Source organism: Pan paniscus, chromosome 10, assembly GCF_029289425.2.
Source record: "Pan paniscus chromosome 10, NHGRI_mPanPan1-v2.0_pri, whole genome shotgun sequence".
NCBI classification, from domain to species: domain Eukaryota; kingdom Metazoa; phylum Chordata; class Mammalia; order Primates; family Hominidae; genus Pan; species Pan paniscus.
In genome coordinates this window covers 6,584,309-6,607,496 of record NC_073259.2, presented here as the reverse complement: position 1 = coordinate 6,607,496, position 23,188 = coordinate 6,584,309, and the positions used below count along the sequence as shown (strand labels likewise).

At 38.8% G+C, this 23,188-nt stretch overlaps 1 protein-coding gene across 22 annotated transcripts in view; it reads right to left on the bottom strand.

Annotated features, from left to right (window-relative positions):
• ERC1 (ELKS/RAB6-interacting/CAST family member 1) overlaps positions 1-23,188 on the bottom strand; it is a 535,420-nt gene that overhangs the window by 417,910 nt on the left and 94,322 nt on the right. For all 22 annotated transcript variants that reach the window (XM_055095228.2, XM_055095230.2, XM_055095233.2 and 19 more), the window contains one exon: positions 12,767-13,183. In XM_055095228.2, the coding sequence (XP_054951203.1) occupies positions 12,767-13,183 (417 nt within the window). The remainder of the gene's footprint in view (positions 1-12,766; positions 13,184-23,188) is intronic.

Sequence of the window (23,188 nt, the reverse complement as noted above, 5' to 3'; positions counted from 1 at the left end):
GCTGCCACACTGGTAAGCGCTTAATAGACATTTAAGGAATGAATACTGAATGAATGAAATGGCTACCAAATGTTCAAGAATTAGCTAGAAAGGAAATATTTTAGTCCCTTCCTACTCCTGTGCTGAATTTTGTACACCTCCTATTTCTCATACAGCATGCTACACAGCTTACATAGCTCCATGAGCACTTACCCCATTGTATTAGCAATAGTTTTTCTTCTCTAACATACCATACTGTGAACTCTTTTAGAAACTGTCTTCTGTATTCCTCAGGCACTGTCTGATATGTAAGCAGTCGTTAAAAATTACTTCTCCTCTCTATCTGTTCCTCTTTTGTTAGATGAAGGAATGAACGATAAATGAATGAAAGATCAGCCAGTTTCTATCCTCACCTCTCCACTGAACCATACGATCTAAAATAGCAAATAAAAAACCTCCTTGTTTCTAAACCTAATAGTTATTGTCAGTTCACCTCCTTTGCAAACTCTAGCTGGTACCAGAAAAAAAAAAAATTTAAGTTAAAGAAGGAACGTCTTTAAAATTTTCAACCGGCTTCCATTAAAGAATTATCCTAGCTCTAAACTCTTATTCTCCACCCTTTTCCTTTCCTACCTGCAGACATTTTCTAAATTCCTGTCCTTGGAACATCTGGATTCTATAGCCTGAATCCAAAGCCTTCACTAATCCACAGAGTAACTTTATGCGAATTAGGAAAAAAGCAACCCTTCTTGGGTAGATGCAACATCACCATGAAGCACAGGCTGAATTTTAGGGCCTATGGGCTCCATCAGCAGGAAGCTCTTGTTTGGTGAACAACCCGTACAAATAACCATCCCAAACAGCCCTTCCCTAATCCTATGATTTCAACTATTACCTTTTCACGTATACCCCACAAAATCTATTTATCTTGCACCGTGGCAGGCATTCAACACTCTTCCTCGCCGTGTGATATCTGAATTCCTTAGCATGTGTGGGAACTCCACATTTAAAGGCAGAGTCTACCTCCCACAACAGAAACTGAAAATGCCACATACTTGTTGCCCAGCCTTTCTTGCGATTAAAGCCCAGGTACATGACCTAATCACCTCAATCAGACACATTCGTCATGTACTTTGAAACAGAATCTTGTGACATGAAGAAGCCGGGACATGAATATTTACAGACAATTCCAGCAGTGGGTGGCAGAGGCAGCAGCTACCTCAGGCTTCCAGACACACCAACAGCAGAGGCTCCAGTGGTGGTGAGCAGTGTCAGTGATGTCGGCGTAACACACTCACACGCCTGTGCCACGCAGCACTGTCATCACTAAAGCAATATAGGAGTGTGATTGATTCGAGGCATTATTCTTGGCTACATAACTTCAGAGCCCAGTTCTCTAGTCCTCCCAGAGGCTCTGGGACCTATGTATTTATCCCATTTATGCACTCCAGGAACTAAGTTTTGGAGATATAATAATGAGAAATAACATACTTGGTCCCTTTTATCATGGAAGCTTTAATAGGAAAAATAGAGTTTAATCAAATAATCATCTATGCAATTCATCAGGGTCACTGACGACCTCCACATTGCTAGCACCCATGATGCATCCTTAGTCACTGTACCTGACCAGCAGCATTTTACCCAACTGCTCAATCCCTCTTCCTTATTCTACTCTCTTTCCTTGGCTTTCAAGGTATGGCACCCTAAGCTTTTCCTCCTATCTTACCCTAAGCTTTTCTTCCCAACTCCTCAGGAGTGTCCCAAGCATCAGTCCTTTGTAGGCTTCTCTTTTCCACCTATACTCATTCCCTTGGTATTTACCGTTCAGTATCATGCACATACTGGTAACTCCCAAATGTTTACCTCCTACTGAAATCCATACTCGTATGTACCTTTTCTTTCCTGGAGTATCAAATATCTGCCCCACTGTTAACACATCTGCAAGTGACCTCCTGGCCTTCCCCTCTAAACTTGCTTCACTCATCCTGCCTTGATTCATGGTATGCATCCAGCCAGTTGTTCAAGCCAAAAACATAGCAGTCTCTTTTTTTCTTACACCTATATCCAACTCATCAGGAAATCCTGCTCTTCCCATTTTCAAAATATATCCTGAAACTTACCACCTCCACCATCACACTGCTCTAAGCCACCATTATCTTTTGCCTGGATTACACCAACAGTCTCCCAAATCTATCTCACCCTTCACAATAGAGCATCTAGAGTGATCTTTTTAAAACAGAAGTCAAAATATGCTTGCAATTATCAAAAGCTTCTCGTTCTACTCACAGTAAAAGTCACAGTCCTTATGCTGACCTAGAAGGCTCTACATGATCTGGCCCTGTTACCTCTCTGGCCTCATCTCTTATACTCCTCTCTCTCATCCAGTTGGCTCCAGCCAGACTCGCCTCTTTGCTTTTCCTCAACATGTCAGTCACCCTCTTGACTTAGGGCCTTTCACTCACTGCTCCCTTTGACAGGCTCTCTCCTTCCCTTAACTGTTGAAGTCTGTTCAAAAGTCAAAGTCTCGGCTGGGAGCGGTGGTTCATGCCTGTAATCCCAGCACTTTGGGAGGCCGAGGCGGGTGGATCACGAGGTCAGGAGTTCAAGACCAGCCTGGCCAACATGGTAAAATCTTATCTCTACTAAAAATACAAAAAAATTAGCTGGGCCTGGTGGTGCGCACCTGCAATCCCAGCTACTGGGGAGGCTGAGGCAGGAGAATGGCTTGAACCCAGGAGGTGGAGGTTGCAGTGAGCCGAGATGGTGCCACTGCAGTCCAGCCTGGGTGACAGAGCAAGACTCTGTCAAAAAAAAAAAAAAAAAAATCAAAGTCTCAAGCAGGCTCATCCTTATTACCCCATTTTCACTTATGATTTGACTCTAATATACATTCCCAATCTCCCTAACCAAGATCTACTTTTTTCTTGGTATTTATAACTGTTTATGTTTATTGTTTGTCTCTCCTATCCCAGGAATTTTTCTTTTTTATTCTCTGATGTATATCAGCACCCAGAACAATACACAATACAATGATAGTACTCAAATATTTGTCAAATGAATGAAAATACTTTTTAAGTAACTGTATAATTCATATGTAAAAAGTGTTATAAAGAAAATATCCACAATACTGTAAGAGATCCTGAGGTAGTCTTGGGATCTTGTAAAGTTTCCTAAGGAACACCTGAGAGCTGAAGGATGAACAGGAGTTAGAGTGGGCAAAGTGCAACCATAAAAAGGGAGGGGAAAGATGATCTCACAGGTATGTTTTCGGCCAACTAAAATCCAGAGAATGACACATGGGAGTTGAGAATCTGAAACTGCCCACACACCACTGCAGAGTCTCTGTGAACTCCAAGGTGTTCAAATGCCTGCCCTGAAGACAGCTGGTCCACATCTGCTATCTCTCCTTCTTCCTCTCCCTCTCCCATTCACTCTTTTTATTTTAATTACTTTTAAAATATTTCAGACATACAAGATCCCTTTACCTCATAAAAGCAGCCTAATCTGGCTTCTTTCTCTACCCCTCCATTGAAACAACTCATCAAGACCACCAACGAATTCTAAGTTACCAACTCTAACAAACACATTTCTGTCCTCATCTCCCTGGAACTCTCAGAAGCATTCAAAGCAACGGCCCAATCCCTCCTAGACACTTGTTTTCTCTTGACTATTATGACATCACACTCTCCTGTTTTTAGTTCTCACTCTCCAATTGCACTTTCTCTGTTTCCTTCACAGGTTCTTCCTTCTAAATTAGACCTCCAGGTCTAAATTAGACCAGTGACCAGGTGATCAGTTCTAACCTTTTTCTCTTTTCCATCTAAACTCTTTAATCTACTACATGGTTTAAAATACAATGGAAATGCTGATGAATTTCTAGGCCTGCTCTCTGCTCTGATTTCAGGACTCATACATCCAACTGCCCATTTGGCATCTCTATTTAGATGTCTAACAGGCAACTCACACTTAGTTTATCAAAAAAAATTCTTGATTTCCTCTTCTTCAATCTCACCCATCATCTGGTGACTCTGATGAGAGATGAGTCTTCTCTGTCTCATTAAATGGCACTGCCATTCCAGTGGCTCAAGCCAAACACCAAAGCTCTCCTTTTTCTCCTCCTGATATTCATTTCCCACAACCAAGTCAACAGCAGGTCCTAACTGTTCTAGTGCGGAAGTATTTCTTGAGTCTAACCATTTCACCCCATTTCCAGTCTAGCTTGCAACAGCCTCTAGTTAGCTTTCTTCCACCTCCTTTGTCTATTTTCAAGAGAGCACCAGGGTGATCTTGATAAAATATCCACAAATCATGGCATTAATCTGCTTTAAATCTTTCAATAAATTTACCATTATACTTCTCACTTTGACCATAAGGTGAGATGGGCCTTCCTGTCATAAACTATCATAAAATTAAACAAAATGCATGAAATAACTGTTTTCAGAACCTGTTTTCAGATCAAGCAATACAGGACTATGATCCTTGAGAGAAAATAAACAAGGTGATGGCCCAGATATGTCTAGTATGGGGCGTAGGGAAGGAAAGCCCAAACAAAGAACAGCAGTCTTGCAAAGCTCCAAAGACAGTTTAATGAGTAAGGTTCCCATTAATCTGCAAAAATTTGCAGAGCAAAATACCAGAGGTCTGGGCACCATGGCTCATGCCTGTAATCCCAGCACTTTGGGAGGCCAAGGCAGGCAGATCACTCGAGGCCAGGAGTTCAAGACCAGCCTGGCAAACATGGCAAAACCCCGTCTCTTCCAAAAATACAAAAAGTAGCTGAGCATGGTGGGGGGCACCTGCAATCCCAGCTACTCGGGAGGCTGAGGAAGGAGAATCGCTTGAACCTGGGGGGCAGAGGTTACAGTCAGCCGAGATCGCGACATTGCACTCCAGCTTGGGCAACAGAGTGAGACTCTGTCTCAAAAAAAAAAAAAAAATTAAAAATTAAAAACAAAACACAGAGAAGGGAGCTTACCAGAAAAGCAGCACTGTCTAACCTGACAAGGGTCCCCTTGAGTCTTTGGCCAAATACTAAGCTGTGCATGTATAGGGCAAGCTGCCACAAAATAAGATCAAGAGCTACTGGAGAAAGAGCAACTATCAGAGAGCCATGAGTTGAGCAACTACCTGAACCCCATAGGGCTGGGAAAAATTCAAGTTCCAAATAGTGGGGAGAACAGCAGAGGCATTTAGTAGAGACACTAAAAGGTCAAGCTTAGGAGTAGAGCTGATGTAGCCTAGAGAAAAGGCTGTTCTAAACCAGGCCTAACAGAGTTTAAAAGCAAGTCTTGAAAGGATCAAGTTAATCCCCAAGTAAATTAACTCTTGCCAGACAAAACAACCCTTCATTAAGGAAGATACCAAAATCCAGACACTCAATCACCTTGTGTCCATAATGTCCATCACACAACAAATTCTATACACACGAAGTAGGAAAATACGACCTACAACCAGGAGACAAGTCATTCCACTGAAATAAACATGGATATTACAAAGATGATGGAATTGTCATTCCAGCTAATAAGCCAAGAAATGCTCCAACTGCATGAGAAAAAAAAGGAGGAATTAAGGGCAAATCGGTAATTAAGAGATTTAAAGCATATTTTTGAAAAACAGACAAAACAAAGACATAATTCTTAGGGATGATACCTAGGAATGATATTAATTTAACATATAATACAAGATAACAATACTATGATATTAAGGATCAGATGTGATAAGTATAATAAGCAAAGGCATGATAACTATAAAACCCAGAATACTGGTTACTTTTAGAGGGAAGGGAGAGTTCTGGCTGGGTTGGTTCACGTACAGGACTTCCGGGTGGCTGTGAAAGTTCTATTTCTAGACCTAGGTAGTGGTTATGAGGGTGCTTACTTTATAATTTACTTAACTATACACCTGTTTTATTCTATTTCTTACATGCATTCCATATTGTATCAAAAAAGAGTTTTTAAAATCTCTTAAAATTATTTGTTTTCTTCCATCCCAACACCTAACACATTAATTAGTTTAGGCCATAATAATCTCTCGCCTGCCTTAAAACGACAAACTCGTCAGCCTCCTCCCAGCCTAGTTTGTCCACGTTGAATCTGTTCTGCACACTACAAGGTGATCGACTGGGCACACGGTAGATATTTAATAGTATTTGTTCAATAAATGAGTGTCGAACTTTAAATTGTCTGAGTAAAAATAAAATGAACTCTGCTAACTATAAACAATCTTCATTTATTAACAAAATTTTATAACCTATACTTTACAACATTTTTATTTGGTATTTCTGTATCTACTTGAAAATATTAAAACTGCATTTTTTAAAAAATAACACACAATTTAGATTTTCAACTTATTTCATCTGATTTCTCCTCTTGAGCATCACCTAATTCCTAAAGAAAACAGAAAAATCCATTTGAATAAAAAGTCCTGACTGGGTGCAGTGGCTCATGCCTGTAATCCAAACACTTTGGGAAGCCAAGGCAGGCAGATCACTTGAGCTCAGTAGTTCGAGACCAGCCTGGGCAACACGGTGAATCCCCATCTCTATGAAAAATACATAAAACTAGCTGGGTGTGGTGGTGCTCATGTGTAGTCCCAGCTACTTGCGGGGGCTGAGGCAGGAGGACTGCTTGAGCCTGGGAGGTGGAGGCCGCAATGAGCCAAGATCACGCCACTGCACTCCAGGTGACAAAGTCAGACCCTATCTCAAAAAAAAAAAAAAAATCCTTCCCTGCGTACAATAAAGAATTGGGGTGTATTTTAAACCATCCATAGGCATAAAGCTTTTCTACAAAGACGTTTTAAAACCCATTGCTCAAAACAAACTCCCATTCAGAAGCCTGCACCTTACAGTTCACTATGAACACATCTTCCAGTCAGTGAGCTCATAAGCTCCCCTTTCCCACCAAGCACATCAAGCCTATGCCTCCCGCATTGTCAATAAAGAGAGAAGACTGGAAATAGAAGTACTATTCAAAGAAGTGTAAGAAGTAGAATATGCTATTTGGTCACTTTATTTCACTCCTTTTTGGCTGAAAATTTTCATTTGAAAAAATTAGAGGTAGAAGTATCTGAATCTTGTTATAGTCTATTTGTCTTTTTTTGTCTTAGTCCATTTAATGTTGCTATAATATACTTTCAACTGTGGTAGACCATAAAAAATATGTTCATTTTCTCTCCTTAATTAACTAAAGAATAATGACTAATTTATATTTAGAAAATAAACAAGTTAGAAACAATTTTTTTTTTTTTTTTTTTTTTTTTTTTGGTGCAGTGGCACAATCTCGGCTCACTGCAACCTCCACCTCCCGAGTTCAAGCGATTCTCCTGCCTCAGCCTCCCAAATAGCTAGGACCGCAGGCATGCACCACCATGCCTGGCTAATATTTGTATTTTTAGTAGAGATGGCATTTCAGCATGTTGGCCAGGCTGATCTTGAACTCCTGACCTCAAGTGATCTGCCCACCTAAGCCTCCCAAAGTGCTGGGATTACAGGTATGAGCCACCATGCCTGAGAAACAAAATTTAATAATTCTCCTTTTCCCTAGTTGTTTCTTTGTAAAAGTAAGTCAACTTTTACTTGCACACCTGAGAGAAAGAAGTATGTGTGACTAAAAAGTAAAACTTAGGTCTGAAAATTTTTTTTCAAGTTTCAAATCTTAGCCCTCAGCACCCTTGGTTCAAGGATAGAAGCTCCACATTGTTCGGGAAGTCCCTTCACAGATTCAATTTCTGAATTTATCATACTGACAACACAGCGGAGACAGAAATAAAAAAGAAGGGAGGGTAAATGGAAAGAACTGTTACCACTTTTTCGTATCTTAACTTGCCCAGTGTGACACACCATTGTACCTGAACCCATTACCATCTCTGGTAATAGTAGTGTGCTCAGAAAATGTCACCTTGTCAAAATGGAAATGAAGGACAAATGATGTAATTTAAAAAGGAGAGGAAGGGCCAGGCACGGTGGATCACGTCTGTAATCCTAGCATTTGGGAAGCCAAGACCAGCGGATCACTTGAGGTCAGGAGTTCGAGACCAGCCTGACCAATACAGTGAAACCCCATTTCTACTAAAAATACAAAATTAGCCCAGGTGTGGTGGCACACGTCTGTAATCCCAGCTATTTGGGAGGCTTGAACCCGGGAGGCGGAGGTTGCAGTGACCTGAGATTGCACCACTGCACCCCAGCCTGGGCGACAGAGCCAGACTATGTCTCAAAAAAAAAAAAAAAAATTCTTTTTAAATTCCTATTCGTTTTCTATGTTTTTCTATATATATATATAGAAATATATATATATTTATTTATATAGAAAAATATACATTTATATATAGAAAAATATTTATATATAAATAAATACACATAAACATATATATGTTTCTTTTTTCTTTAATCTCCTCTGCTTATACCTTCTAACTGCCAGTAATACTGACAAACTGACAAGCAGTCCTCAGATATGCTAGTTAGATTCAGAATTCCCCAGCCTAGAACATATTCAAATATTAGCACTTTTAACCTCAAAGATTTTTGCAAACCTAACACGATAGCAGTTGTACTAATACGGTTTGTTGATAAAAATACAGACAAAAAACTACTAGGCTGCAATAATGTTTTAAAACAAAGTTGTATTTTATTAATCACAATAGCATACCAGCATTTAAGTAAGTAGGAGCACATACTGAAATATATTATTTAGTTGGCCTATAGACAATGTTTGGTATGCATATGGATTGAAGACCCAAAAATTCCACAGCCAACTTAGGTATCCTCTGCTAGCGGACTGAAAACCAAAGTTGGGGCCTCAAATGTTGGTGTATAACAGAATCACCTGTCAAGCCCCCAGCACTAACCAAGTCTTGCCTGTAATTCAGCATTTGTCCAAGAGATGTCCCCACTCTTCTAACAGTCAAATGAAAGGAGCTACAGCGAAATAATACAAAACCTAAGAATAAGCAGTCAAACAACAATGTGATTTGAGTACAAACAGAAAATACAATGCTTCACTGAAATCTTACTTTTTACCTCTCGGCTTTTAGGGGGGAGAATTATTTACCTGCCATCTACAAAATCATGTTAATAAAGAAAATGTAAAACTAATTACAAATGTTACTATTAATAGCTACAAATGCCATTTTAATGCTATCTTATTTCATCAAATCTAAGATGCCACTGATTATAAGACACACCACTGTTGTACATGCTGAAAAGAAATAGTGGAAATGCCTCCAAATAAATCATGACACAAAACTTTATCATAAATTTAGGGTTTTGTTTGTTTGTTTGTTTTTGAGGCAGAGTGTCACTCTGTTGCCCACGCTGGAGTGCAGTGGTGCAATCCTGGCTCACTGCAACCTCCGCCTCCTGGGTTGAAGCAATTATCATGTGCCAGCCTCACAAAGAGCTGGGATTACAGGCGTGTACCACCACACTCAGCTAATTTTTGTATTTTTAGTAGAGACAGGGTTTTGCCATATTGCCCAGGCTGGTCTCGAACTCCTGGCCTCAGGCGATCCGCCCGCCTTGGCCTACCAAAGTGCTGGGATTACAGGTGTGAGCCATTGCACCCGCCCTAGAATTTTTACTTAATACTGATTGCAAGAGTTAGTTTTTTTAAACTTATTTAAACAGAGTTTAATCACATACCATCATAAACTGTTTTCATAACTTTCTCCATACCCAGTAATTTTGTTTCAATGCTGATTCACAGAATATTTATGCAGAAACACTGAACAACAAAGTTAACATGGGAAATGCCAACAATGCTCATACCTCAGCTGAAATGATGACAAAATGAATGGACATGATTATATTTGTGAATACACGGGCAAACAAATATACCAGGACTGCTGCTTTGCTGATATAGACTGTTAACATGACACCAAGTGTTAACACTTAACTCAATTTCATTGTTAAAACAGGGAAAGTTGTGACTTTTAGAATTGATTAAATGTGGGCCAGGCGCGGTGGCTCACGCCTATAATCCCAGCATATTAGGAGGCCGAGGCGGGCGGATCACGAGGTCAGGAGTTCAAGACCAGCCTGACCAACATGGTGAAACCTCGTCTCTACTAAAAACAGAAAAATTAGCTGGGCCTGGTGATGGGTGCCTGTAATCCCAGCTACTCGGGAGGCTGAAGCAGGAGAATCGCTTGAACCCAGGGGGCGCAGGTTGCAGTGAGCCGAGATCGCACCATTGCACTCCAGCCTGGGCAACAGAGCGAGACTCCGTCTCAAAAAAAAAAAGAATTGATTAAATGCCAGTTTTTTTTAAAAGATGGACAATAATTCAATAACTAATGAAATTTCTGGATACCCTAGCATTGCCAGCCCATAATTCTTTGTGCTGTTTCCTGATACGCTAGTGATATTCTGTACATCTCCAGCAATCATTTCAAGTCCCCATTCCCCTAATCTAGATTACAGCAGTTAAATTCCTTACTATACTCCCTTGTTCACTCTTCTCTCCTTCCTCCATTTATTCTCAGCACAACCAGAGTAAATTTTAAAAGCTAAATCAGATTGTGCCACTCCCTTGATTCAACGGTGGAATGGTTTTCTCTCCCATTTTGAATAAAATGGTTGCATTATCTGCAAGGATCATAAAGGCAGGTACTTTTACTCAAAGACAGCATGGATTTGTTTGCTGCTATATCCTTAGTGCTGTGCGCATGGTTGGTGTCCAGTAAATACGTGATAAGTGAATCTGACTCTGGCCACCTCTCCAATTTCGCATCTCATTAAGTCTTCCCCTTATACAGTATATTCTTGCCCTCCAGCCTCCCTCCTGTTTCCTCAAAACTCCTTCCTATGAGGTCTTTAAAACTGTTAATGCTTCTTCATGAAATTATTTTACTTGGCAAAGCTGGCTCCTTCTCTTCAGATCTCCACTGAAAGGGCACCTCCTAAAGGACACTTACCCTGTTATAAAATCCCCTTCCCAACTTAATTAGCACTCCACCCAGAAAGTCTTACTGAACAGTGCTGATGCACAGCATTCCATCCTTGTAAGATAAAAAAAGAAACAAATAATGAAGGAATCTATAAATAATAAAAATGGGGCTGGGTGCAGTAGCTTACGCCTGTAATCCCAGCACTCTGGGAGGCCGAGTCAGGCAGATCACCTGAGGTCAGGAGTTTGAGACCAGCCTGGCCAACATGGCGAAACCCCGTCTCTACTAAAAATACAAAAATCAGCTTGTGCACGCCTGTTGTCCCAGCTACTCAGGAAGCTGAGGCAGGAGAATAGCTTGAACCCGGGAGGTGGAGGTTACAATGAGCCAAGATCGCGCCACTGCACTCCAGCCTGGGACAGAGCAAAGCTCTGTCACTAATAATAATAATAATAATAATAATAACAACAATAATAATAATGGGCCAGGCATAGGCATATTGCCTGTAATCTCAGCACTTTCAGAAGCCAAGGAGGGAGGATTGCTTGAGGCCAGGAGTTCAAGACCAGCCTAGGCAATATAGGGAGACTCTGTCTCTACAAAACTTTTTTTTTAATTTAAAAATTAACAATGCATGGTGGCATGCACCTGGAGACCTACCTACTAGGGAGGCTAAGGCAGAAGGCTCACCTAAGCCCAGGATTGCAAGGCTGCAGTGAGCCATGATCATGCCACTGCACTCCAGCCTGAGTGACAGAGTGAGACCCTATCTCTAAAAATAAAAACAATAAAAATTTAAAATAAAAAAAATGACTGGAAGCATATACATAAGTTAATAATTATTACTAGGTAAAAATACCTTGAGTTATAAGTTTTTGTTAATCTATTTCCTAATTTTACTACAATGGATTTCCAGTGCAATAACATCATGTTTTTAAAAAACAATGATGTTCTACTTCAAAAATAAAAATGCCCTCACTGTTAAAAAAGATTTCAGACTTTTTACAAAAGGAAAAATTATAGAACAACCTACAAATTAAGAAGTATTTTTTAAAATTATTATTTTGCTGCTTTGGGAATACGCCATTTTTTAAACCTCCTTCCTCACATTTTATTTAAAAAGGAATTATTCAGACTCATACTAACACAGATTAGGAATTTATTTTCCCCTGCCCAAAAGTGAAAATTACCTGAAGTCCAACTATATATAGAAAAGTTATTATGACTATTAATTTTTTAATTCAATATAAGATGGTTTCTTCCTTTACGCCTTCTTAAAATGATACATTATTTAGAAAAGTAAAAAATTATCAGTAGTCACCTAGGTCAGCTAAAAATAAGTAACACTGTGTCTCTACATCACTCTCTCCAGCTATGCCTCCATGGCAGCCAATGATTTTTATCACGTATCTTTTACAGCAAGGCAACAGTTTCCATGGAAACCACAGGGCAAATATCCATTATTGCTGCCAAGGACTTTTATAAGCACACATAAGCTGAGATAACCGCTTACTCTCTTTTATTAATATTTTTAAATTAAGCAATGGTTAGCTATTCTGATTCTGGTTTTGTTGTGTTTGCTGTCTCTATGAACAGATCTACAGATGAGTGAAAAATCAAGGAATTTTTTACCCCTTTAGCAACAAATGAACTCTCAAAATCAGGGGAGCAGGAGAGAAAAGACCCAGAAAGTCATTGAGCCAGCATACATACCAGACAATGTCATCCCATACAACAGGGCAAATCAGAATAGAAATCAGTGACGCACTTAAATACAAAAGATGAAATTCTCTTCCACCAGCACGGCAGAGCACGTAGATTCACTGGGGCCAAGATGCTGATTAATCAGTGAAAAAAAAGATAACCAACAAATCATAAAACTAAAAAAGTAGTCACATACCTCTCTCAACATACTGTTCTCTTTTTCCTTCTGCTCCAAAAGGCTTTCTAGGTGATGAACGTGCATCTCTGCCTCTGCCAGTCGTCTTGTTCTCTCATGGTCTTCCTCGGTAGCCTTGGCAGAAAGTCCTTTGCTCTGCAACATTTCCAGAAGCTTCTTAATGGATTCATCCCGAGCATTTAGGGTCTGCTTTTGAGTCTCAATACGCAGCTCCATTTCCTCCAATGTCTTTCGAAGAAGAAACAGCTCTTTGGCCTGCCGCTCATGCTCAGCATGAAGCCTCTGAAAGTTCTCCTCTGTCAGCTCTGCTACACAAGGTTCGCCAGTCCTGCTGCTACTATCCTGCTGAAACAGCTGATTCAGGTCCCTCTGGATCCGCAATTCATCCTGGAGAGCCTGGATCGTCATCTGCATGTGCTAGAACCAAGACAAAAAGAAAACCCCCAAATCAGCTTTCCTCCTCAAGTAGCAAATCAGAGCAGCCTGCAGGAATCAAAAATAGCTACAAGAAATCTGCATCTAGCAAATTAGGATTCACCTGATTCTGTTTTACAGGTCCTTAAAAAATGATTGAGATAATATGCAAAATGTCAGTAATTTAACTTCAGTTTATTCCCAACAGGAAGCAAAATAAGTATGGCACTCACTCCTCACTTTGCATAAACTATAATAAAGACACTGTTCAAAATTAATAGAAGATATTACACGGAAACTAAATTTGAGGGAATGTGGGAAATGGGAAATCTACAGGAATATGAATACATTCTTTCAAAAAAATTCATCAAAACGGCCGGGCGTGGTGGCTCACACCTGTGTAATTCCAGCACTTTGGGAGGCCAAGGTGGGCGAATCAGCTGAGGTCAGGAGTTCAAGACCAGTCTGACCAATATGATGAAACCCTGTCTCTACTAAAATACAAAAGTTAGCCGGGCGTGGTGGCGTGTGCCTGTAATCCGAGCTACTTGGGAGGCTGAGACAGGAGAATCGCTTGAACTTGAGAGGTGGGAATTGCAGTGAGCCAAGATTGCACTCATTGCACTCCAGCCTGGGCAACAAGAGTGAAACTCTGTCTTTAAAAAAAAAAAAAAAAAATCTTTTTTCATCAAAAAATACAAGGGATGGCCAGGCGCGGGGGCTCACACCTATAATCCCAGCACTTTGGGAGGCCGAGGCAGGCGGATCACCAGGAGTTCAAGACCAGCCTGGCCAACATGATAAAACCCCATCTCTACTAAAAATACAAAAATTGGCCAGGCACGGTGGTTCACGCCTGTAATCCTAGCACTTTGGGAGGCCGAGTCGGGCACATCACGAGGTCAGGAGTTCAAGACCAGCCTGGCCAACATGGTAAAACCCCATCTCCACTAAAAATAGAAAAATTAGCCAGGCATGGTGGCACGAACCTGTAATCCCAGCTACTCAGGAGGCTGAGGCAGAAGAATTGCTTGAACTGGGAGGTGGAGTTTGCAGTAAGCCAAGATCACACCACTGCACTCCAGCCTGGGTGACAGAGCAAGGCTCCGTGTCAAAACAAACAAACAAACAAAACCGAAGGACAGCGAAATACAAAATGACTTTTAAGTATTATAAACATTAAATAATAAATATTAACATTTAACAAGTAGTTTGTATATGCCAGATTGTACCACACATTTTTTATGTTATTTAATCTTCATTATGACACATGAACTCTTTTTTTATTTTACTGTAGTAAAAACCCTTAACATGACATCTACTTTCCTAACAACTTTTAAGTGTACAATGCATTACTGCTGACTACAGGTACAATGTTATACATCAAATCTGTAGAGTTTATTCATCTCAACCAAAAGTTTGTATTCCTGTTGATTAGTAACTCTCCATTTCCCCCCACCCCCGGCAACTACCATTACACGCTTTGATTCTGTGAATTTGACTATTTTAGATACCCAACACATGTACTATTATTTAATTTTATAGATGAGGGCACGAGGCTTAGAGAGGTTTAAGCACTTGTCCAAGATCACAGAGTAAGTGATAGAGCTGGCATTCAAAGCAATCCTTGCAGCCCACTAAAACTAGAACCAAGAAAAAAAGAAAACTCCAAATCAGCTTTCCTCCTCTAGTAGCAAAAACAGAGCAGATTGCAGAAATCAAAACTGGTAATACCCAAAGATAATAATATAGCAAAGTTTTTTTTAAGTTAGAACATGCAAAGCTTTTTATACAGGGCACGGTAACAACATGGGTGGCTAATAAAGGTGTTAATGCAGATGAACTACTAAAATGTTTGAGAGGGTAGATCTTTAGCTTGTATCCCTAAAGAAGATATACGAACCTTTAATCTGAATGGTTATGTAAATTCCAGCACATTATACAATGAATTCCAAAAGGCTGTGACATCAAAAATCTTATTTTTAGGAATGAAGAAGCAACAATAAAAGATCATTCCTTGTATTCAAGGCCTAAGCAGTGTACCATACTGGGAAGAACACGAAACTGTGATGAGAAAACATGAGTTTTAGTTCTGACTCTCAAGCTGACTAGTTATGACATTTAGACATGTCACCATCTTTCTGGGTTTCAGATCCCTCATACTTTAAATGAGGGTATAAATACCTGCATTATCCATTGAAAAAATCTTTTTTTTTTTTTTTTTTTTTGGAAATAAGGTGCCTGCTCTATTAGTTCGTTTTCACGCTGCTGATAAAGACATACCCAAAACTGGAAACAAAAAGAGGTTTAATTGGACTTACAGTTCCACGTGGCTAAGGAAGCCTCAGAATCACAGTATGAGGCAAAAGGCACTTGTTTAATTGGACTTACAGTTCCACATGGCTGAGGAAGCCTCAGAATCACGGTGGGAGGCAAAAGGCACTTCTTACATGGCGGCAGCAAGAGAAAATCAGGAAGAAGCAAAAGCGGAACCCCCTAATAAACCCATCAGATCTCGTGAGACTTATTCACTATCACGAGAATAGCATGGGAAAGACTGGCCCCCATGATTCAATTACCTCCTCCTATGGCCCTCCCACAACATGTGGGAATTCTGAGAGATACAATTCCAGTTGAGATTTGAATGGAGACACAGCCAAACCATATCACCTGCTAATGATTTTCAGCCTTAAAAAGGAAAGAAATTCTTACACATGCTACAACACAGATGAACCTTCAAGACGTTGTGCTAAGTGAAATAAGCCAATCACAAAAAGACAAACACTGTATGTATCCATTGACATGAGGTATCTAGAGCAGTCGAATTGATAAAGAAGGAACTAGAACAGTGGTTGCCAGGACATAGGAGTGGGACAGAACGAGGAGTTATTGTTTAATGGGTATAGAGTTTCAGTCTGTCAAGATGAAAAGAGTTCTGGAGATAGATGGGATATACTGAATGCCACTAAGCTGTACACTTCGAAATGGTTAAGATGGTAAATTTTATGTTATATATATTTTACCATAATAAAAAATTGGTTGGAGAGAAGATGTTGGTCATAAAATTCCACTTATGGATATTTTAAGTTAGTTCTCATTTTTCACTATTGTAAGATGCACCTTCACATATGTATCTTTACACATGAATCCACATTTTTCTTGGGAATTCTCAAAGATGGAATTGCTGGATCACAAAGTATGCACAATTGTAATTCTGATACATATTACAAATCATTTCTATATGTATCTTTGTATATCGACTTTTGTCATATTACAAATCATTTCTATCTGTATCTCTGTATATCGACTTGTGTCATATTACAAATCATTTCTATCTGTATCTCTGTATATCGACTTTTGTCATATTACAAATCATTTCTATATGTATCTTTGTATATCGACTTTTGTCATATTACAAATCATTTCTATCTGTATCTCTATATCGACTTTTGTCATATTACAAATCATTTCTATCTGTATCTCTGTATATCGACTTTTGTCATATTACAAATCATTTCTATATGTATCTCTGTATATCGACTTGTGTCATATTACAAATCATTTCTATCTGTATCTCTGTATATCGACTTTTGTCATATTACAAATCATTTCTATATGTATCTTTGTATATCGACGTGTGTCATATTACGAATCATTTCTATCTGTATCTCTGCATATCGACTTTTGTCATATTACAAATCATTTCTATCTGTATCTCTGTATATCGACTTTTGTCATATTACAAATCATTTCTATCTGTATCTCTGTATATCGACTTTTGTCATATTACAAATCATTTCTATCTGTATCTCTGTATATCGACTTTTGTCATATTACAAATCATTTCTATATGTATCTTTGTATATCGACTTGTGTCATATTACGAATCATTTCTATCTGTATCTCTGCATATCGACTTTTGTCATATTACAAATCATTTCTATATGTATCTCTGTATATCGACTTTTGTCATATTACAAATCATTTCTATATGTATCTTTGTATATCGACTTTTGTCATATTACAAATCATTTCTATCTGTATCTCTGTATATCGACTTTTGTCATATTACAAATCATTTCTATCTGTATCTTTGTATATCGACTTTTGTCATATTACAAATCATTTCTATATGTATCTCTGTATATCGACTTTTGTCATATTACAAATCATTTCTATCTGTATCTCTGTATATCGACTTGTCATATTACAAATCATTTCTATCTGTATCTCTGTATATCAACTTTTGTCATATTACAAATCATTTCTAGCTGTATCTCTGTATATCGACTTTTGTCATATTACAAATCATTACTATATGTATCTCTGTATATCGACTTTTGTCATATTACAAATCATTTCTATCTGTATCTCTGTATATCGACTTTTGTCTTATTACAAATCATTTCTATCTGTATCTCTGCATATCGACTTTTGTCATATTACAAATCATTTCTATCTGTATCTCTGTATATCGACTTGTCATATTACAAATCATTTCTATCTGTATCTTTGTATATCGACTTTTGTCATATTACAAATCATTTCTCTGTATCTTTGTATATCGACTTTTGTCATATTACAAATCATTTCTATCTGTGTCTTTGTATATCAACTTTTGTGACTCCTCTCTCCTTGTTCTTTGCCCATTTTGTTATTGAACATTTTTTCTTAATCCATTTTAAGAGCTCTTCATATTAGGAAAATAACCTTTCACCTGCTGTGTATGTTACAAATATTTTTCCAAGTCTGCTATTTTTCTTTTAACATTGTTTATGATGACTTTTAATAGATATTTTCTTTTTTAATACAAAGGCAATGACATTTTCCTTTATCATTTCCGGTTTGGGTATTATGCTTTTAGCAAGCAGTGAGCTTTCAATTCTGGTAGTCTTCAAACACTTGAAAAGCACTGCTATTTCTTTCGAAGAATAAACTCACCAAAAAAAAAAAAAAATCAGGAATTTAAATTCATGAATATAAATTTTAAAATGCATTTCACTACCAGCATCATCTTTTAAAGATTAACACTTGCTGGAGTTCAAAAGACCTTCAATAAAAAGATGTATCAAAATGCTAATTCTCTGAAGCCTAGTTTCTTTCCCTTGGAAGTCAAAAAAAATCCTGACACTCCTGAGTGAATATATCCCAAAGGGAAATACCAGAAGTGAAATTCAACAGGGAAGCTGATTTCTAGGTATGACTGTTCCTCCTTTTCTGACCATTCGTCATCAATTCATTCAAGTCAGGAGAAATATATGTTGGCTACAGTTAATAGTTTCACATACGCTTTGGCACATATGGCTAAATGTAGCATGGCAATTACTATTTTGGTAAAGAAAGAAAACGTTAACTACTAGTGTGTCTGGTTCTTCAGCTCCGCCTGCACCCATTTTACTATAGTATAAAAATAAAACAATGCTCTGACTGGTAGCCTAGAAGTCTATACAGCAGTTTTCTCCACTAAAATATAAACCAACACTTCCTCTTTTGGCTACAATCAGGCTAGCTTTATTTTATAAAAATCCCTGCCAACTCCTTTAGAAGAAGGAAAAAAGCAGACTACAAGCAAGGCTACTCTTTCTCCAGCATATTCATACAGAAGATAAAATGGGCATATTCATACATCACAGACATCTATAATGATCAACCAAAAACAGATACATTGAGTTTAAGGAAAGATCGAGTTGTAAGATAATACTAGAATGTCTATTTGGGAAGTCTGTTCCCGACACACTGCAAAATGATCTCACACTCCAAATTTTATAGCAACACTCACTAGTCTACTTCTCACTCTAACACTCAGCTTGATTTTGAAAGGCTGGGAAAGTATTTCTCTAAAATTTACTCCAGGGACTGTACTATTATTACACCAAGCTATATCTCAATGAAATGGTAGGATATTGTGAACAACAATAATGGAAATTCTTAACTATCTGACAGGGCCTATGACTTTTATTACAACAATTAGATATCTGCAAAAACAATGACAGATCACAGCTACTATTCACATATTTTAGATAAATATCAGAAGCTCTTCTGAGGCAGAACTTCCAACAAATAAACTGTCATTAGTTTCTTAGAACAAGAGTACACTTTGATCCCGTTTATTCTTATTCCTAAAATAACAGAACTATGTAGTCTAGAGATATTTTTAGAGAAAAAAAATTATGGACACGTGAAATGGTCATGATTACAAAAAAAATATATCACAGAGAACTCAGTACACTGTTTATCAAGAAGATCAGAGTCAGAGAAAACACCAGTATTGTACCCTTTTACAAATGTTAAATTAAGAACATTTTTTTCTGAAACATATAAATACATGTATTAAATAAACTTTATTAATGTAACATGCAAAAGAGTTTTAAAGAATTCTTAAGTCAACCAAGTCAAGCTTCCGGTTTGGTTGGGCTATCTGATGTTCCCGTCTGTGCTGCCCAGGGCTGTATGCTTATCCACAGAATAGCACTTCTAAGACTGATCTGCAATTTAATTCTTTGTATTTATCATCAATAAACTTTCTAGGACTTAGGAATGTCATCTTTTTACCCTGTCATATATTTTTTATGAAAAACTGACAAAAATTAAACGTTGAGAAATTATGTTGAAAGTAAATGGCTACTGTATATTAGCCGCATTGCAAGTATCTGGGAAGTTATAACTCTTCCTTAAAAAAATAATGCAGCCAATTACTCTTATTCTAAAAAAAATCACTCATGCCTATAATCCCAGCACTTTGGGAAGCCAAGGCAGGCGGATCACAAGGTCAGGAGTTCAAGATCAGCCTGACCACCATGGTGAAACCCCGTTTCTACCAAAAATACAGGAATTAGCCAGGCATGGTGGTGCGCGCCTGTAATCCCAGCTACTCAGGGGGCTGAGGCAGGAGAATTGCTAGAACCGGGGAGGCAGAGGTTGCAGTGAGCTGAGATCCTGCCACTGCACTCCAGCCTGGGCGACAGAGTGAGACTCCATCTCCAAAAAAAAAGAAAAAGAAAAAGAAAAAAAAAATCAGTTCTACACCAACCAATACCAACCAATACAAGTAATTCTTAAATCCAAACTGGCCAAAATACAAACCACAGTCCTAATAAAAATGCTAATTATATGCTCTAGGTTTATTCAATATTTGCCCTGAAGCAAAAAGAAGCATTTTCAGATAATCAACAGTCAACAAGAATCTTTCATAGTTGTACTATACAAAGCACAGCAAAAGTACAGGATAAAGTTCTTATCCAAAAATAAAGCTCACAAATGGGTAAAACATAAGAGTTATAACCTATTACAAATTTTAAATTAACAACAATATTCAAGAAAGACAAAAGGAACACAGATAAAGCACTTATTTTACATGCAATATATTCAAATGAAGCTTAGAACCTATAAGATCACTATGAGCTAAACTCATAAAACTTTAATATATCTCTATGAAAACAAAGTACAGTTGACCCTTGTACCACACAGGTTTGAACTTTGAGGGTCTGCTGACACATGGATTTTCTTCTGCCTCTGCCAAATCTGAGACAGCAATACCAACCCCTTTTCTTCTTCCTCTTCCTCAGCCTACTCAAAACAAAAATGATGAGGATGAAGATCTTCGTGATGGTCCACTTCTACTTAATGAATAGTAAGTGTATTTTCTCTTCCTTGTGATTTTCTTTTTTTTTCTTTTCCCCCTGAGACAGTCTTGCTCTGTTTCCAAGAGATGGAGTGCAATGGAGTGCACTTTTGTTGCCCAGGCTGGAGTGCAATGGCACAATCTCAGCTCACTGCAACCTCCGCCTCCCAGGTTCAAACGATTCTCCTGCCTCTGCCTCCAGAGTAGCAGGGATTACAGGTGAGCACCACCACGCCTGGCTAATGTTTGTATTTTTAGTAGCGACGGGGTTTCACCATATTGGCCGGGATGGTCTTGATCTCTTAACCGTGTGATCCACCAGCCTCGGCCTCCCAAAGAGCTGGGATTACAGGCATGAGGCACCACACCCAGGCAATTTTCTTAATAACATTTTCTTTTCTCTAGCTTGCTTTAAAGAATGCAGTATATACATAAAATACATGTTAACATATAACATACAAAATATGTGTTAATCAACTATGTTATCAGGCCCCTGGTCAACAGTAGGCTATTAATAGTTAAATTTGGGGGGTGTCAAAACTTATACACAGATATAACCCCACTTTGTACAAACGTCAACTGAATTCTAATTTCCATAATTTTAAAAGAAGAAACATTTTAAAAGAAGAAACTAATTTAATGAGTCTGAACCACAGAGAATGAGACAGAGGAAGAGCCTCCAAGGTAATTTAATCCTCCTTATTGTTAGTTTAGTATTCTTTGAGTTAATGACAGAGATTTATTTCCTGTACAGCAAAGCACACTGAAAGCCCTCAAATATTAAACCAAATCAAAGTTTTCAGACTAATCTAAACACAAGCAGGAGACTCACCAAAATGCAAAAAAGACCCACACTAGAACTCAAATGGATGGATTAAATTGTTTAACATTCTCACCCATTATTTGGAGCTTACTAACCAAAGTTATTTTCCTCTAAAAAAAGATGTCAGAGTCAAGAAAATGAATGAGCAATTACACTAGAATTCTAACAACTACTCTCTGCCTCTGAATCCAGGAAAAAGAAGATCATCTATCTTTTTGCTCTGCGAATGCTGTACCTAAATCTAAGTAGCAAGATAGTCGCTGGAAAACATCAAAATTTGGACAACAGGTTTATTTCAGCAATAAACATAATCCATCTTTATGCTACCACAACCCAGAATAGAAGTTAAAGAATAAATGAAAATGCGGTCGGGTGCAGTGGCTCATGCCTGTAATCCCAGCACTTTGGGAGGCCAAAGTGGGTAGATCACTTGGGGTAGGGGAGTTTGAGACCAGTTTGACCAACATGGTGAAACCCCATCTCTAAAACTACAAACCTTAGCTGGACATGGTGGCATCCTATAATCCCAGCTATTTGGGAGGCTGAGGCAGGAAAATCGCTTGCACCCAGGAGTTGGAGGATGCCAAGATCACGCCACTGCACTCCAGCCTGGGTGACAGAGCAAAGCTCTGTCTCGGAAAAAAAAGAAAAAGGAATAAATGAAAACACTATCAAAATGGGTAAGTCCTACTGTCATAAATGCATTCTATATACACCACATGACGTTTCAGTCAACAAGAGACTGCATGTATCATGGTGGTCCCATAACATTACAATGGAGCTAAAAAATTCCTATCACAGGCCAGGCATGGTGGCTCACACCTGTAATCCCAGCACTTTGGAAGGCAGAGGCGGGCAGATCACGAGGTCAAGAGATCAAGACCATCCTGGCCATCATGGTGAAAGCCCGTCTCTACTAAAAATGCAAAAATTAGCTGGGTGTAGTGGTGCGTGCCTGTAATCCCAGCTACTCAGGAGGCTAAGGCAGGAGAATCGCTTACCCGGGAGGCGGAGGTTGCAGTGAGCGGAGATCATGCCACTGCACTCCAGCCTAGCGACACAGCAAGACTCCGTCTCGGGTGGGAGGGTGGGGAATTCCTATCACATTGTCATAGCCATCATAATGTTGTAACACATGCCTTACCCATGTGTTTGCAATGATGTTAGTGTAAATAAACCTAATGCGTTGACAGTCATATAAAAGTGTGGTACATACAATTATATACAGTACATAATACTTGATAATGATAATAAATGACTATGTTACGGGTTTTTGTTGTTAGCTGTTTTTATTTCCAAGTCCCTTCTGTTTTGAGACAGAGTCTCGCTCTGTCGCCCAGGCTGGAATGCAGTGGTGTGATCTCGGCTCACTGCAACCTCTGCCTTCAGAGTTCAAGCCATTCTCGTGCCTCAGCCTCCCAAGTGGCTGGGATTACAGGTGTACGCCACCACCCCCTAATTTTTGTATTTTTAGTAGAGATGGAGTTTTGCCATGCTGGCCAGGCTGGTCTCAAACTCCTGACCTCAGGTTATCCGCCCACCTCGGTGCTGGATTCAGGTATGA